We start from the raw sequence: 12,793 nt of genomic DNA, 5'->3' as shown, positions 1-12,793 counted from the left end.
CAAACAACCCTTCTAAGTTATTTTTTTTTTTAGTAATTTTTTACAAATTTTAAAACATGAGACATAGTTTCTTATTTACAAATAATAATTTTATTTATTTATTTGCTCTGATGCATATTATATTATTTTTATTAGGTGAATATTTTGCTCAGATGTGTTCGCAAATAAAAGTTAATCGAAAAAGCTTCCAAGCAAAAAAAAAAAAAAAAGTTAATCGAAATAGCAAGATCCGCATCTGATGCTGCATCACAACCAAACAATTCGACCTTTCCTAAATTCGATGTCAACAACAGCCGGTGCCACTACTTTCCGGGTAAAGATGTAACTGTACATATCTTTTATTTACTCTGCTATCACCACTCACGCACAGTTGTGACATAATTTTGGGAATACGTAGATATTTATCCACTCGTGGCCAAAAATCTGTACAAAATCTAATAGATTTCCACTCAAAATAGTAAATATTAAATTTACAGACCCACCCTGTCAAAACCCAGGATTATTTAATGAAAATAAATAAATAAATTAGAAGATAAAATATTTTTAATAGTGGGATTGGTAATGGAAAGTAAAGGAAGGCTGGATTGGAGGATGTAAATCTCCAACTGCTGGTTGGCCCCCCACCTCCCAGTCCTAAGAGAAAGGTAGTTGCATCACTCTGAAAGTGACCCCCTGAGCTCAATCTTATTTCCAAATTCCAAATTCCAAATTCCAAATTCCATCCCCTTTTAGTGCATCGGAAATTTTAACCAAAAGTGGTTTTAATTAACTTTTTAAGGTTGGTACAATGATTTCCACCACACTAAACAGCTGGTGGAGAAATCATGCAACCTTGGGAACATTGTATTTGCTGTTCCTTGGTCAGGTCGTCTCGTTCGTTCTTGCTCTCATGAGCTTCTCTTCGTCTCTCATAGCCCAACTTGGTGATCTTAATTGACTAACCCATTTCATGTTTCATGCTCTTTCTTCTGTTTTTGGATGTTATGTTAGATTTTCCACATATCTTATATCCAATGGCTTGTCTATGTAGGTGTGGATGCGCCTCTTACTCAGTCCCTTTTTGTTTACTTGTCTCTGGCTTTGGTTTATGGGAGCATCTTGATCTATAGGCGTCAGCAATTGCGGGTATTTAATTTTCTCCTTTTTTCTTTTTTTTATAGTTAGTTTCCGTTAAGAAATTTCCCGTTATGCAGGACTTCAATGAATTTAAGCAGAAGTAATTTGATAGTTTAGGAACTGGGACTAATGTGTACGGATTTCATCCAGGTTCCTTGGTATTGGTATGTCTTTTTGGGGTTTGTTGATGTTCAAGGGAACTATCTTGGTGAGCTTCTTGTTCTTAAGCTTTCTTTCATTTAATTTTAATTATTTATGAAGCTTTGGTTCATATGTCTGCATTTGACGGATTTGGGATTGAACATTTTTTGCTACTCGGATAAAGCTGTCTCAGCCGCATAAAACATATCATATTTTATTACCTTAACACGCACAAACTACGTTAATTAATTGTAGACAATTTTCGAAGGAAACTGTTTACTAAAAAAGGCGAAAAAAGATTCAAATTAATAAACAAATGAGCCATATGTTTTTGTGTTGTATCTGTTTTTATTTTATTAAATTTTTTTTTTAAATTTTGGAACTGAGTGTTCGCTGCAATAAAATTCAATGTACGGTTTTACATTGCAAACTGATGAAATGCCATTTATTTCTGAAAATAGAAATATGTGGACAATATCCAAAGTATGAATTTGACTTGCAGAGTAGTTTTGCAATGTATCGGTATATGGAGATTTATAGATTTGGGGAACCACTAACTTGATGATGTTTTGATGCAGTTAATAAAGCTTTCCAGTTTTCCTCATTAACAAGTGTAACCTTACTGGACTGTTGGACTGTAGCATGGGTCATAGTTTTGACATGGATCTTCATAGGCACTCGATATTCCCTTTGGCAGTTGTTTGGTGCAGCTGTATGTGTGGTGGGTCTTGGTTTAGTGCTACTTTCTGATGCAGGGGTGGGCGGTGGAGGTCACTTTCTTTTCCACTTTTAACTTTTGAGAAAAATCATATCTAAAGTCTTTTAACTGATCATTTCCTTTTTGAAACCAAATCTTCAACACAAGGAACTGATTTGAAACGGAAGAAGACAAACCATTGAAATGATTTTAAAAAACTTCCAAAGCAAAAAATTAACAGTCCCAAATCTATTGGAATTGTAATATATTCATATAGAACTGAAACCATCGATCTTGTAGGTGGTTCAAAGCCTCTTCTTGGCGACATACTTGTCATTGCAGGAACACTTTTCTTTGCATTGAGCAATGTTGGTGAGGTTTGTAATCCTTCTTCTATCATCTCGTACTTCTAGTGATTTCTTTCTCTGTTGATGGCAGTTTTTTAGGTGGGACATTTTCAATGTAGAACTACTGACTTGATATTTAAATTCTAATCAAGCAACTCTTAAGTCTGGCTGACTAGACTATATGGAAATCACAGATAACAGAAGCCAGTATTTCCTTATATGTGTTTTGGCTAATTCTATACATGTATTTATTATTATTTCAACTAGTCTCCTTTTGGCTGCCTCTCTTCTTACTTTATTCTTGTATTGCAGGAGTTTTGTGTTAAGAAAAAGGATCGTGTTGAAGTAGTTTCCATGATTGGTGTTTTTGGATTTCTAGTGAGTTTATGTGAGTTGTATCCTTTTTATTGCAAAACATTTAAAGATAGTGGCTTCAGAATGTATTATTAAGTACATTTCTGTATTGAACAGCAATACTGCTTTCGCTCCTTAACAATCTCTTAGATCTATAGTAGAGCTAAAGGATTTGAAGTCAGTCAAGTGGTCTGTAGAAATTGTAAGTAATTGAATGCTGCATAATCTTTGATTTCTTCTAATTGCTATCTTTAAAGGTCTATCTGTATGTCTTATTCATGAAACGGCATTCTTATACGTTCTGTTTTCTATGATCCATACTACCTGAATTACATCGAAAATTGAATGCCAGTATTATTAGAATTTATTTATTTTCTGTTTTCAGTGAATGCTTTCGTTATATCTCTTTGTTTATTTAAGTTTTTGTTATTCAGATTTTGGCATTTGCTGTCTATACTCTCTCAGGCGTTTTATTCTACACGGTTACTCCATTCGTTCTAAAGGTGAATCTCCTTCTTTGTAACCATTATTGGTAAAATTTGCTTTTGAGCAGCCTTCCGACATTTCAGTTGAGAAAGCACCACCATGAAGTTCTCAGCTTTATAATGCAGAACTATGCAAAATTTTAGTTTAAGTGAGTGAAACACTGCCCGCAGTGTGTATTTGGATGTATTCCTTGACATGGAGGTTAATGAAAAGTACCAACTTTTACTTTCTCTAATGGAAATATTTTGCGTGCAGCTTAGTGGAGCCACATTGTTCAACCTCTCTATTCTCACATCTGATATGTGGGCTGTTGTCTTTCGGATCTGCTTGTACCACCAGCAGGTATTCATATAGAATTGGTCACAAAATAGTGGCAAGAATTTGTTCATTTCTTTTGTAACAGATTGTTGCAAGCTATAGTACGTTCATCTTCTTATAATTAGCACTAATGGAAGCAGACCTGACTGGATATAGTATCCTCAAATTGCAGGTTGACTGGTTATACTATATAGCTTTTGCAGTTGTAGTTATTGGGCTCGTCGTTTATTCCACAACGTATGTTTCTATTCTAACTCGTCTTCAACATAGTTCACTTTATACAATCAAAGTGTATATAGCTTACAGATGTCATAGCAAATAGTAACTGGCAATTAAGGTTGAGAATCAATTTGTACCCGAAAACTCAATTTGTGCATCGAAAATTTTGAAATAGGAGATTAAAAAATTATGATTTTGTTTTTTGTTTTTTTTTTTAGAAAACAACTACAATGGAGATATATATCCGATTGTCTCAGTTACAAGCTTCTTTTTGTTGAATACTAATTTTTTGTACTTTTGATACTAACATGTTTTTGCCGCTGCTTCTTCTTTTTGTAGTGGTGTTGATGATTCTGTTCCTGTACCAACATTAGAGGATGGAAACCCCAATACTCAGTACCAACTACTTAATGACGAAAACTCTGTATCTGGAAACCAGTCTTCAACTTCATCATGACCCATATCATGAAGATATCAACACCTACTTTCGATTCTAGACCAATTTATATTTATCAACCAAAAAAAAAAACAATGCTCTATTATTATGTACTTAAATATTAAATATTAATGATAAAAAAAATTTAACAATATTTGGCTAACACGTGGACACGCTGGATGAAAAAAAGTCAAATCCTTTGAGATCGCAGACAATGAGACGAGATATTGTATTTATTCTTCTTTTTAATATACTTTTTTTCTTTTTCTAGAATTTTAGGGAAAAAGGTTAATATATCTTGATAAGATTTGGTAAAAATACAAATGACACTTTTATATTAAAAAAAAAAAAAACCATCTCTGAGGAAACCGAGACTATAAAAAAGGAACCGGTTGTACTTTGTAAACTTATTGGATATCAGACTTTGAAAAAGATAAAATTCAACTTCTTTTTTGGTCCTAAAAGGAAAAAAACAAAAAACAAAAAAAGAAAAGGAAAAAACAAAAAGACTTTAAAAAAGATATATGAAAGTTCTCTAGTACAATGTTAATTTATCGAATGATATTAAAAGAATTTGTCCCAGAAAAAGAAATAATAGTAATAAAAGAAAGTTGTTCTTTCTATTCCATGTATTATACTCTTATCTTCAACCTCAAGACAAATAAATTAATACTACACAGTGAGTAATAAATTGGATTAGACGTGAATCATGTGCTTGGCTGGGCTGGGCCAAGAAAAACCTCACCTGTTAATATGATGAATGTGATGCTTAAAAATGGTGATAGATGGAATTTCATTACCCCCAAAAAAAAAAAAAATTTATTTGTCTAATTTATTGTGATCGCCATGGATTGGAGCATAGTAAACAGCTGGAGGAGCAACCATGGAAGTTTGAGAACATTGTACGTGCTGTTCTTGGGTCAGCTCGTGTCCTTTTCTCTTGCACTCTGCAGCTTCTTTTCGTCTCTCATTGCCAAACTTGGTAACCGTTGACTAACCCATTTCATCAATTTTTTTCTTTTTTAATCAAATTTCTTCACACCATTTTGTTTTTTTTTTTTTTTTGGTAAAAAAAATAAATGAAATCAAATGCCGTTTCTGTAAAGGTGTGGATGCGCCTCTTTCTCAGAGCCTTTTCGTTTTCATAACTCTGGCTTTGGTTTATGGGAGCATCTTGCTGTCTAGGCGTCAGCAACTACAGGTATTTATTTATTTATTTATTTATTTTCAAGAATTTCCCTTTCCATTAATAAGCTCCATCAAAATAAGCACAAAGTAATTTGGCTGATTTATGCGCTGCTAAAGAAATTCAAAAAATGTTGGGTGGGCTGCGAATGTAATGGTGTTATAGATTGCTGATTAACATTGTTGGGGGGGTTTCTGGATCAATGCAGGTTTCTTGGTATTGGTATCTCCTCTTGGCGTTTGTTGAGGTTCAAGGGAGTTATCTTTGTGAGTTATTGTTCTTGAGCATTTTGTTATTATTCTTTTCTAGGAGATTACTTAGCTGATTTGAAGGCTAATCAATTTTATCTTTTGTGATAAATATCTGCATTTCATCATTTAGTGACTGGATATTATCTAATGGTAGGGTTGGTATTGCATTAAATAATTAAATACATACATGAGAGAAAATGGAAGGATGAGCTTAATTAAGACTAACCATAGAAATTTACATAGACATGGTCGGAATTATGAGAAGAATAATACTATCTAATAAATAGGCAAAATAATGCAAGTGACAGAAGGAACAGGAGTTACTTTTTGTAAGTTAGCTTTTTGTGTGTGTATATATATATATATATATATATATATGCACACATCGAAATTACTAACCTTTTGATGTTTTGATGCAGTTAACAAATCTTTGCAGTATTCGTCAATAACTAATGTAACATTATTGGAACGTTGGACAATCGCGTGGGCGATAATTTTAACATGGATCTTCTTGGGCACTCGATATTCCCTATGGCAAATATTTGGGGCAGCCGTAAGTGTACTGGGTCTTGGTTTGGTGCTCCTTTCTGATGCAGGGGTGGGCGGTGGAGGTCACTTTCTTTTCCACTATTAACTTTGTGAAAAATTTTGTAGTTCCAAAGTTTTTCATTGGTGATCTTTCTTTGACTTTCCTGCCATTAGCGAAAGTCTTTCAAGTTAGCTCTTGCTCGCTTTAGTTTCCTTGCATACACAGATATTCTTGTATGGATTGAACATTGAACCATGTGCCCTTTTAACATTGCAATGTGTACTATTTTCATATACTGAAATCAGACATTCATATTCTAGGGAGTTCAAGACCTCTTCTTGGTGACATCCTTGTCATTGCTGCAACACTTTGCTATGCAATAAGTAATGTTGGTGAGGTTTGTTAATGCTTTTTTCTCTTTTCCTTACTCTTAATTTGTTTTGTCTAATTTATACTTTTTTTTTTAATTTTATTTTTATCATTTTGAAAAATAGTTGTCTCCTTGGGCTGCTTCATTTATTAGTCTTCCTGTATTGCAGGAGTTTTGTGTTAAGAGAAAAGATCAGATTGAAGTAGTTTCAATGATTGGTGTTTATGGAACTTTAGTGAGTTTGTTTGAGATGTATCCTTTTTGTTGCAGAATATATGAAGCTGTGACTTTGTTATATAATTTTTATTACATTTACGTTTTCAACAACAACAACATTATTATCTCTCCTTAACATTCTTTTAGATCTATAGTAGAGCTAAAAAAACTGGAGTCTGTTAAGTGGTCTGCAGAAATTGTAAGTAACTGAATCCTCCATAATCTATTATTTAATACAATTGCTCCCCTAAAGGTTTGCGTCTGTATTATTCGTGAGACAAACGTTTGAATGCCTCAATTACATGGAATGCCAAGCTTAAGACATTCCCTCCTTTTACTTTCTCAATACTGCAGCTCCCTGTTTTTTAAATATGTAGGCTTTTTGTTTGTTTGTTTGTTGGTTTGTTCATTTATTTATTTATTTTTGTTTTTTAGATATTGGCATTTGCTGGCTATGCTCTCTCAAGCTTTTTATTCCGTGCACTTACTCCATTTGTTCTCAAGGTCAATTTCCTTCCTTTTAGACCATTATTCGACTTATGCAAATTTCCCTTCCTTTCAGTTTATAGCACCATTTAGTTTGCTGTGATGCAAAAGTAGCTAAATATAATTGCACTGGTTTTTAAGAGAGTAAAATGCTGATAGTGATGGCTATATTCAGATCACAAAGAGTTTGTTTCTTATTATTATTTATAATTTTCCTTTACTAACTACAAATTCAGAAAACAATTTGATCATTGCCATGAAACAGTGACTGACAAACACCTATTTCTACTGTCTCTAATGGTAGCCTTTTGCATACAGCTAAGTGGATCTACAATGTTCAACCTCTCTCTTCTCACATCTGATATGTGGGCAGTTGTATTTCGTATCTTTTTCTATCACCAACAGGTACCTGTAGAGAATTTCTGAACAAAATGATGGCTAGAATCAAATTATGTTGAGCATGATGCTGCAGAATATATAAATTGTTGTAACTATTGCTAGTACCTTTTATCTCCTTATATTTGAGCCACTTGTAGCCAAGCTGACTGGATGTTATCCTTGATTGCAGGTTGACTGGTTATACTACATTGCTTTTGTAGTTGTAGTTATTGGGCTTATCATATATTCTACATCGTATGTGCAAACCGTTTTTTCCACATCCTTTTTTATTTAGTCAAAGTCACATGCTTAATGTATGTGCACAATACATATATGTAAATTCTCGCTATCATTCTTTTCTCAAAATTGATACCAAGCTTCTCAAGGCAGACGAGAGTGAGACAGAAAGAATCATTCCATACGTCATTGCTGATAGTAAACAGCAATTCAAGGTTGAGTTTCAGTTTGTACTATGATTTAGGAGAGTGAAGTATAAAAGTTTTCATACAAAACAACTAGATGGGAGAGGTATATATATCTGTATTGCCTGATGGTCTCAACAACAAGCTTCTTCTTACACAACTTTGGTGTTAGTAGTCTCCGAAGTTTTACTAGTGAACAGTGTAGTTGTTAATATGGCAGTACTTGAGTTGGTCAGTAGTCACTGAGGTACTATTAAGGCCTTTTTACAGCTTCAGATTATCTGATTTAAGAGTTAAAAAAGCAAGTTTTTGACATATATGTTGGGTAACTCTGCATCTTACCAGAACCTATTGTTAATAGGCTTTCTGATTTGACTTTGAAGTTGATCTGCTGTACTTAGAAGTTTTCTTCTTCTTTTAGTGGAAAAGATCCTATTCCTGCATCAGCAATAGAGGATGGAATCCCCAACATTCAGTATAAACTGCTTAACAAAAATGCTGCATCGATAAACGAGTCTTTGACTTGATGAGCGGCAGAGAAATTAGAAGTTATATATAAATTATAAGGTAAACTTTTTCATGAACCCGAATTGTTTTAATCTGCTGGCATTATAATTTAAAGACGTCCAAAACTTTGATATCGCTTCCATCTTTTGCGGGATCGGTTCAGTTCTACATTCAGATAAAAGTGAAGCAAATTTCAGTTGGCAGTGGTGGCGCTCCTTATTTATCCTGCAATTTGTAATCTAATATCTAGTTCTATGAACCCCAAAGTTACAATGTAATTTTTTACAATATTTGTGAATCCAGAATATGGATTTGTTCCGATTTAAGTTCTATTTTCTTTGGTTGTTCCATAAACCAGAACAGAAAGTATCAAACTATGCACTCCTTGAGTACCTCGTCTTTGTCTGAAGGGGGATATACAGCTTTATCTTTATGAAATGGGCTAAGATTTTTAAATGTACATGTTGCTTTATTATCAAATGTTTAGATACTCTAAAAGAAGACTTGCTTTTGCTAGCAAATGGGGTTGTAGATTGGATTGCTAGCATTGAGGATCTTATGGATTTTTGTATAAATCCCAAATAGGAAGCCTGTTTTCAAAACATGGAGAGCAAAGAAATATCTATTTTCATGTCATCTTTACTGTATTTTGCGTGGAGTTGTCGAAATAGGAAACTTTTTTCAGGACCAGTTTGTTTCACTGAGAAAGTGGTACGTTTTAATTGCATGGTTGAGGAGCTTCTAATGGCCTCCATTGATTCAAAGGCGGCCCCCAAAGAGATTTGATTGCCTGGCATCCTCCCCCTGAAGGATGGTGGAAAATCAATACAGACGCTGCCTTCTGTAATAATGAAGCTGGGCTGGTTTTTGTGGTGAGAGATTGGAAAGGAAATCTACTATTTCTTGCTTCTAGCCGTTCGAGCTGTAGTTCCCCCCTTGAAGCTGAGCTGAAAGCTGTGAGCTGGGCTGCTGCTTCTGAAGCCTATAATCATGGGTGGGAGAGGGGGAATTTGGCCCAATACCCCCATAGGACCGAGCTTCATGAATTTTGCCCCCTCAATTCATTTCTTTTTTGATCTACCCCTCCAATCTTTTAAAATTCCAAAATACCCTTATGTTTTTTTTTTATATGTTTTTTTCTTTCCTTTCTATGACTTTTCCCCTCCATCTCTTTATCCATAACCAGACCTTAGGAGCCCTCTGTTTCCTTTCATGAATCGGCCGGATTGTAAGCGTGGTGACTGCACGTTTTGAAGGAGATGGTGAAGAGGCGACTCAGAGAGAAAACTGCAGGATTTTAGAGAGCCCTAGAAGCAGAAGCAACAGGTAGGCAACAGCGAAGTAGGAAAGCATGAGGCTCATTCGATCAATCACTGGTAATCTTCTCCTCTCCATTTTCAAATTCTTAAGCTTTTCCCGAGACATTTTCTTCCTTGTTTTGCTAGTAATGAAATAGGTTTTTTTTTAAATAAATAATATATTTTAGATTGTTGTTGGGACGGAGGAACTACTCAAACAGTGTCTCTAATTTTGATTTTCTTTTAGTGGTTTTGGGAATTTTTTTTTTTTTGGAGAAATTGTGAAAGTTGTGTTCTGTTTTTTTTTTTTTTTTTTAATAACGGTGGTGGTAGGCATTTCTTGCTGAGAGATATGTATGATGATATGATGCTGGATGGAGTACAGCCAACTAGGGATACATTCCATTCTGTCATCAGTTAGTGGAAAGGTGCTTTCATGTTTGTTATCATGGACTTTCATTCTTTCTGGAATTTTCCGTTTGCTTGATTTTGTTTTGTTGCAGGTGGATAAGCAAAATGCTCATTTCTTTGGTGTTACAATCAATGAGCAACAAGCCGAGTGTGGTATTGTAGTAAGAGTTACTTCAAATGCACAAAGCAAATTTAAGGTATGTATATTTCATATTTTTGCATTTAAATTTTTTATATACCATGTTTGATGACTATGAACTCTCTCTCTCTCTCTGTCTCTCTGCATCTGCATTTTCTTTTGTGTTGCTGATGTGACATTAAATTTATAATCTAATTGCTTTATTTTCCAGTTACTTTATTTCGAGCAAGATGTGAATGGCGGTTATGGTTTGGCCCTACAGGTACCATATCTTCTTTCCTATTGTGTCTCCAATCCATTTTCCATTTTATAGTGCATATGATTTTTGCATTCTGAAAGCTGTCATGGTTGTTTAAAAAATTTGAAGCATAGATGGAGTCAACAGTGCCAATGATCATATACAATTGGTAGAAATGTTTTGTAATACTCTTGTCATGTTAAACTTTCTGCTGTTATATCCTTCAATTTCTAAGTACTATGCGTCTCTAATTTATTTTCAAAGCATAAAATTGTGGCTGTGAAATTGTGATTTTGAATATCACACATGGGTAGAACTTAAAATTAGTAACCTACCTGTGAATGTGAAAATGATGCTCAACTTCTCTTTTCAAGTGAATGCTTCTTCATCCAGCTTCCAATTTCCACACCAACCCTCTCCCCCCCCAAAATGAAATCCATGGGTTTGGTCCCTGATGTATGTATTTGTATATATATGCTTTTTCTTCTTTTTTTCGTTTTTGTTTTTTTTCACATGGATCTGCATTAATTTTTATCTGCTGAATATTAGATTCTTTTAAGATTGGAAATTTTGTATAAAGTTACTTTGTGTTTTTATTTTATTTTATTTTATTTTTTCGCTAGCTATTACAATGTATTGCTTTGTGTTATAGGTTACTTTATACAACAGTTTAGTTTGTTGATGTAGTGCAGATGAACTCTGTCACTGTTGAGTCGAGGCCAAAGTGCTTAGTTGGCATTATTTTTTATGGTTACCCTTCTTATTGTAGAATGTATGCAGAAGAAAGAAGTTACTACTTTTTCTCTAGGTGATTGATGAAATAGATGGAGCTCTTGGTGATGGCAAAGGTGCTGTGGAGGTTATTCTAAAGATGGTAATTGTGTGTTTTCCATTATTGAATGCTGCTTATTTATTAAATTTAATTGTCTGCACGCTTATTTGTGTTTTAATGTAATTGTAGTTATAGTTATTTTATTACTATAATTGCTGTTGGTGATTAAATATTACTGCTTTCGTTGTTATCAGTTATTGTTGTCATGTATAATTCTTGTTTTCCTTAATGTTTAATGCAAACTGTCAGTTATTGCATTTACTTCATTATCAACATGAGAATCATAAGGGAAATTGACTGTTTAAACTCCATGGTTGCACATTATATACGTTAACAGAAACGTCCATTTCTACCGAGGGTAATATATTCAGCTATGGTGGTTTTTATTTCCCAGTGCTCATTATATTTTTCACTTTTATTTTATGTTGATCATATATTTTTGTGCAGATAAGAAGGCTCTCTAAAACCCTGCAGTTTTCTATCTGAGTCGCCTCTTCACCATCTCCTTCAAAACGCGCAGTCTCCACGCTTACAATCCGGCCGATGCGAAAGGAAACAGAGGGCTCCTAAGGTCTGGTTATGGATAAAGAGATGACGGGGAAACGTCGAAGAAAGGAAAGAAAAAAACATATAAAAAAAAAACATAAGGGTATTTCGTTTCGTTTTCATGATTCCCTGGAAAATGGTACACCCGAAAGTTTATCATTCATATGGTGATTCTTTTCATGCAAACTAGATAATATTTTTTGCTTATTGATAGCTAGTTGCTATCTGCAGGGTTCATATATTTGTTCAACCAACAGTTAATCGTGTTGTCAGCAGGTGATCCTTTACTACCATGGCTGATGTTTAATTGCTGTAACAATTTCAAGCCTTTCCATTTCTGATGGGGAACATTGGGTCAAGTCGAGATTGATACCAACAGAGGCTTTTGTAGGAGCTGTAATATTATCTAGGAGCTGTAATATTCTCTAGGAGGTGTAATATTCTCTTGTTTTTATTCATAAAACACTTGTACAATTTCCTCTTGCTAATTCAGATTTTGTTTTTAGTTTTTGTACTTGATTCTCGTGTCAATATGATGTGTAAGGATCTAATTTCATTATTAAATTCTCCATATTATTTGATATGTGGAGAAGCAATAAATAAGAAGGATGATAATTTAAATGGATGGTATCAATCACTTTTACATGAAGGGCTCCATGGTAGTATGTCCAAATGAGACTTGTTAGGAGGGAATTAATTGTCTAGCTTTTGTAAACTATTTAAATACATGGATACCTATGAAAGTGTAAAGTAAAAATAACAGTTTTCTCATTGACTGTCTCGAATACAGGTGATAATATTAAAACAACTTTTTTGACCATCTCTCATTTCTATCTACCCTCATTAACTTCTGTCCCTGCTACCACATTA

At 34.1% G+C, this 12,793-nt stretch overlaps 2 protein-coding genes across 7 annotated transcripts; both read left to right on the top strand.

The window, feature by feature from the left end:
* Positions 1-657: 657 nt before the first annotated feature.
* Positions 658-4,266, top strand: LOC107432192 (uncharacterized). 4 transcript variants are annotated; one of them, XM_048466187.2, is made up of 11 exons: positions 661-923; positions 1,031-1,125; positions 1,267-1,324; positions 1,836-2,027; positions 2,255-2,331; positions 2,614-2,696; positions 2,806-2,857; positions 3,090-3,158; positions 3,397-3,483; positions 3,632-3,696; positions 4,018-4,266. In XM_048466187.2, the coding sequence occupies exons 1-11, from the start codon at positions 788-790 to the stop codon at positions 4,133-4,135; spliced, it is 1,032 nt and encodes a 343-aa protein (XP_048322144.2). In that variant the 5' UTR covers positions 661-787; the 3' UTR covers positions 4,136-4,266. The 4 variants fall into 4 exon arrangements, with proteins under 4 accessions (XP_048322145.2, XP_048322146.2, XP_060669052.1 ...); XM_048466188.2 differs by lacking the exon at positions 2,806-2,857 and having other exon boundaries at positions 658-923; positions 2,614-2,689; positions 3,121-3,158; XM_060813069.1 differs by lacking the exon at positions 4,018-4,266 and having other exon boundaries at positions 660-923; positions 3,616-3,651.
* A 140-nt stretch (positions 4,267-4,406) lies between these two features.
* Positions 4,407-12,433, top strand: LOC107432196 (uncharacterized). 3 transcript variants are annotated; one of them, XM_060813071.1, is made up of 18 exons: positions 4,407-5,096; positions 5,221-5,315; positions 5,509-5,566; positions 5,971-6,162; positions 6,401-6,477; positions 6,620-6,702; positions 6,814-6,865; positions 7,102-7,170; positions 7,471-7,557; positions 7,721-7,785; positions 8,374-8,519; positions 8,623-9,835; positions 10,091-10,185; positions 10,261-10,365; positions 10,519-10,569; positions 11,354-11,419; positions 11,825-12,062; positions 12,155-12,433. In XM_060813071.1, the coding sequence occupies exons 1-11, from the start codon at positions 4,961-4,963 to the stop codon at positions 8,477-8,479; spliced, it is 1,020 nt and encodes a 339-aa protein (XP_060669054.1). In that variant the 5' UTR covers positions 4,407-4,960; the 3' UTR covers positions 8,480-8,519; positions 8,623-9,835; positions 10,091-10,185; positions 10,261-10,365; positions 10,519-10,569; positions 11,354-11,419; positions 11,825-12,062; positions 12,155-12,433. The 3 variants fall into 3 exon arrangements, with proteins under 3 accessions (XP_060669054.1, XP_060669053.1, XP_015898767.2); XM_060813070.1 differs by having other exon boundaries at positions 11,315-11,419; XM_016043281.4 differs by lacking the exon at positions 11,354-11,419.
* Positions 12,434-12,793: the final 360 nt, after the last annotated feature.

This window comes from Ziziphus jujuba, chromosome 11 (genome assembly GCF_031755915.1).
Source record: "Ziziphus jujuba cultivar Dongzao chromosome 11, ASM3175591v1".
Taxonomy (NCBI): Eukaryota; Viridiplantae; Streptophyta; class Magnoliopsida; order Rosales; family Rhamnaceae; genus Ziziphus; species Ziziphus jujuba.
This window is presented reverse-complemented; position numbering and strand designations above follow the sequence as displayed.

Excerpts from the sequence above, each read along its gene's own strand:
- LOC107432192 (XM_048466187.2), top strand. The coding sequence starts at position 788 with ATGATTTCCACCACACTAAACAGCTGGTGGAGAAATCATGCAACCTTG. Across the intron at positions 1,126-1,266 it reads ATAGGCGTCAGCAATTGCGG|GTTCCTTGGTATTGGTATGT; the intron begins GTATTTAATTTT and ends GATTTCATCCAG. Across the intron at positions 2,697-2,805 it reads CTAGTGAGTTTATGTGAGTT|ATCTATAGTAGAGCTAAAGG; the intron begins GTATCCTTTTTA and ends ACAATCTCTTAG.
- LOC107432196 (XM_016043281.4), top strand. The coding sequence starts at position 4,961 with ATGGATTGGAGCATAGTAAACAGCTGGAGGAGCAACCATGGAAGTTTG. Across the intron at positions 5,316-5,508 it reads CTAGGCGTCAGCAACTACAG|GTTTCTTGGTATTGGTATCT; the intron begins GTATTTATTTAT and ends GGATCAATGCAG. Across the intron at positions 7,171-7,470 it reads TTACTCCATTTGTTCTCAAG|CTAAGTGGATCTACAATGTT; the intron begins GTCAATTTCCTT and ends TTTTGCATACAG.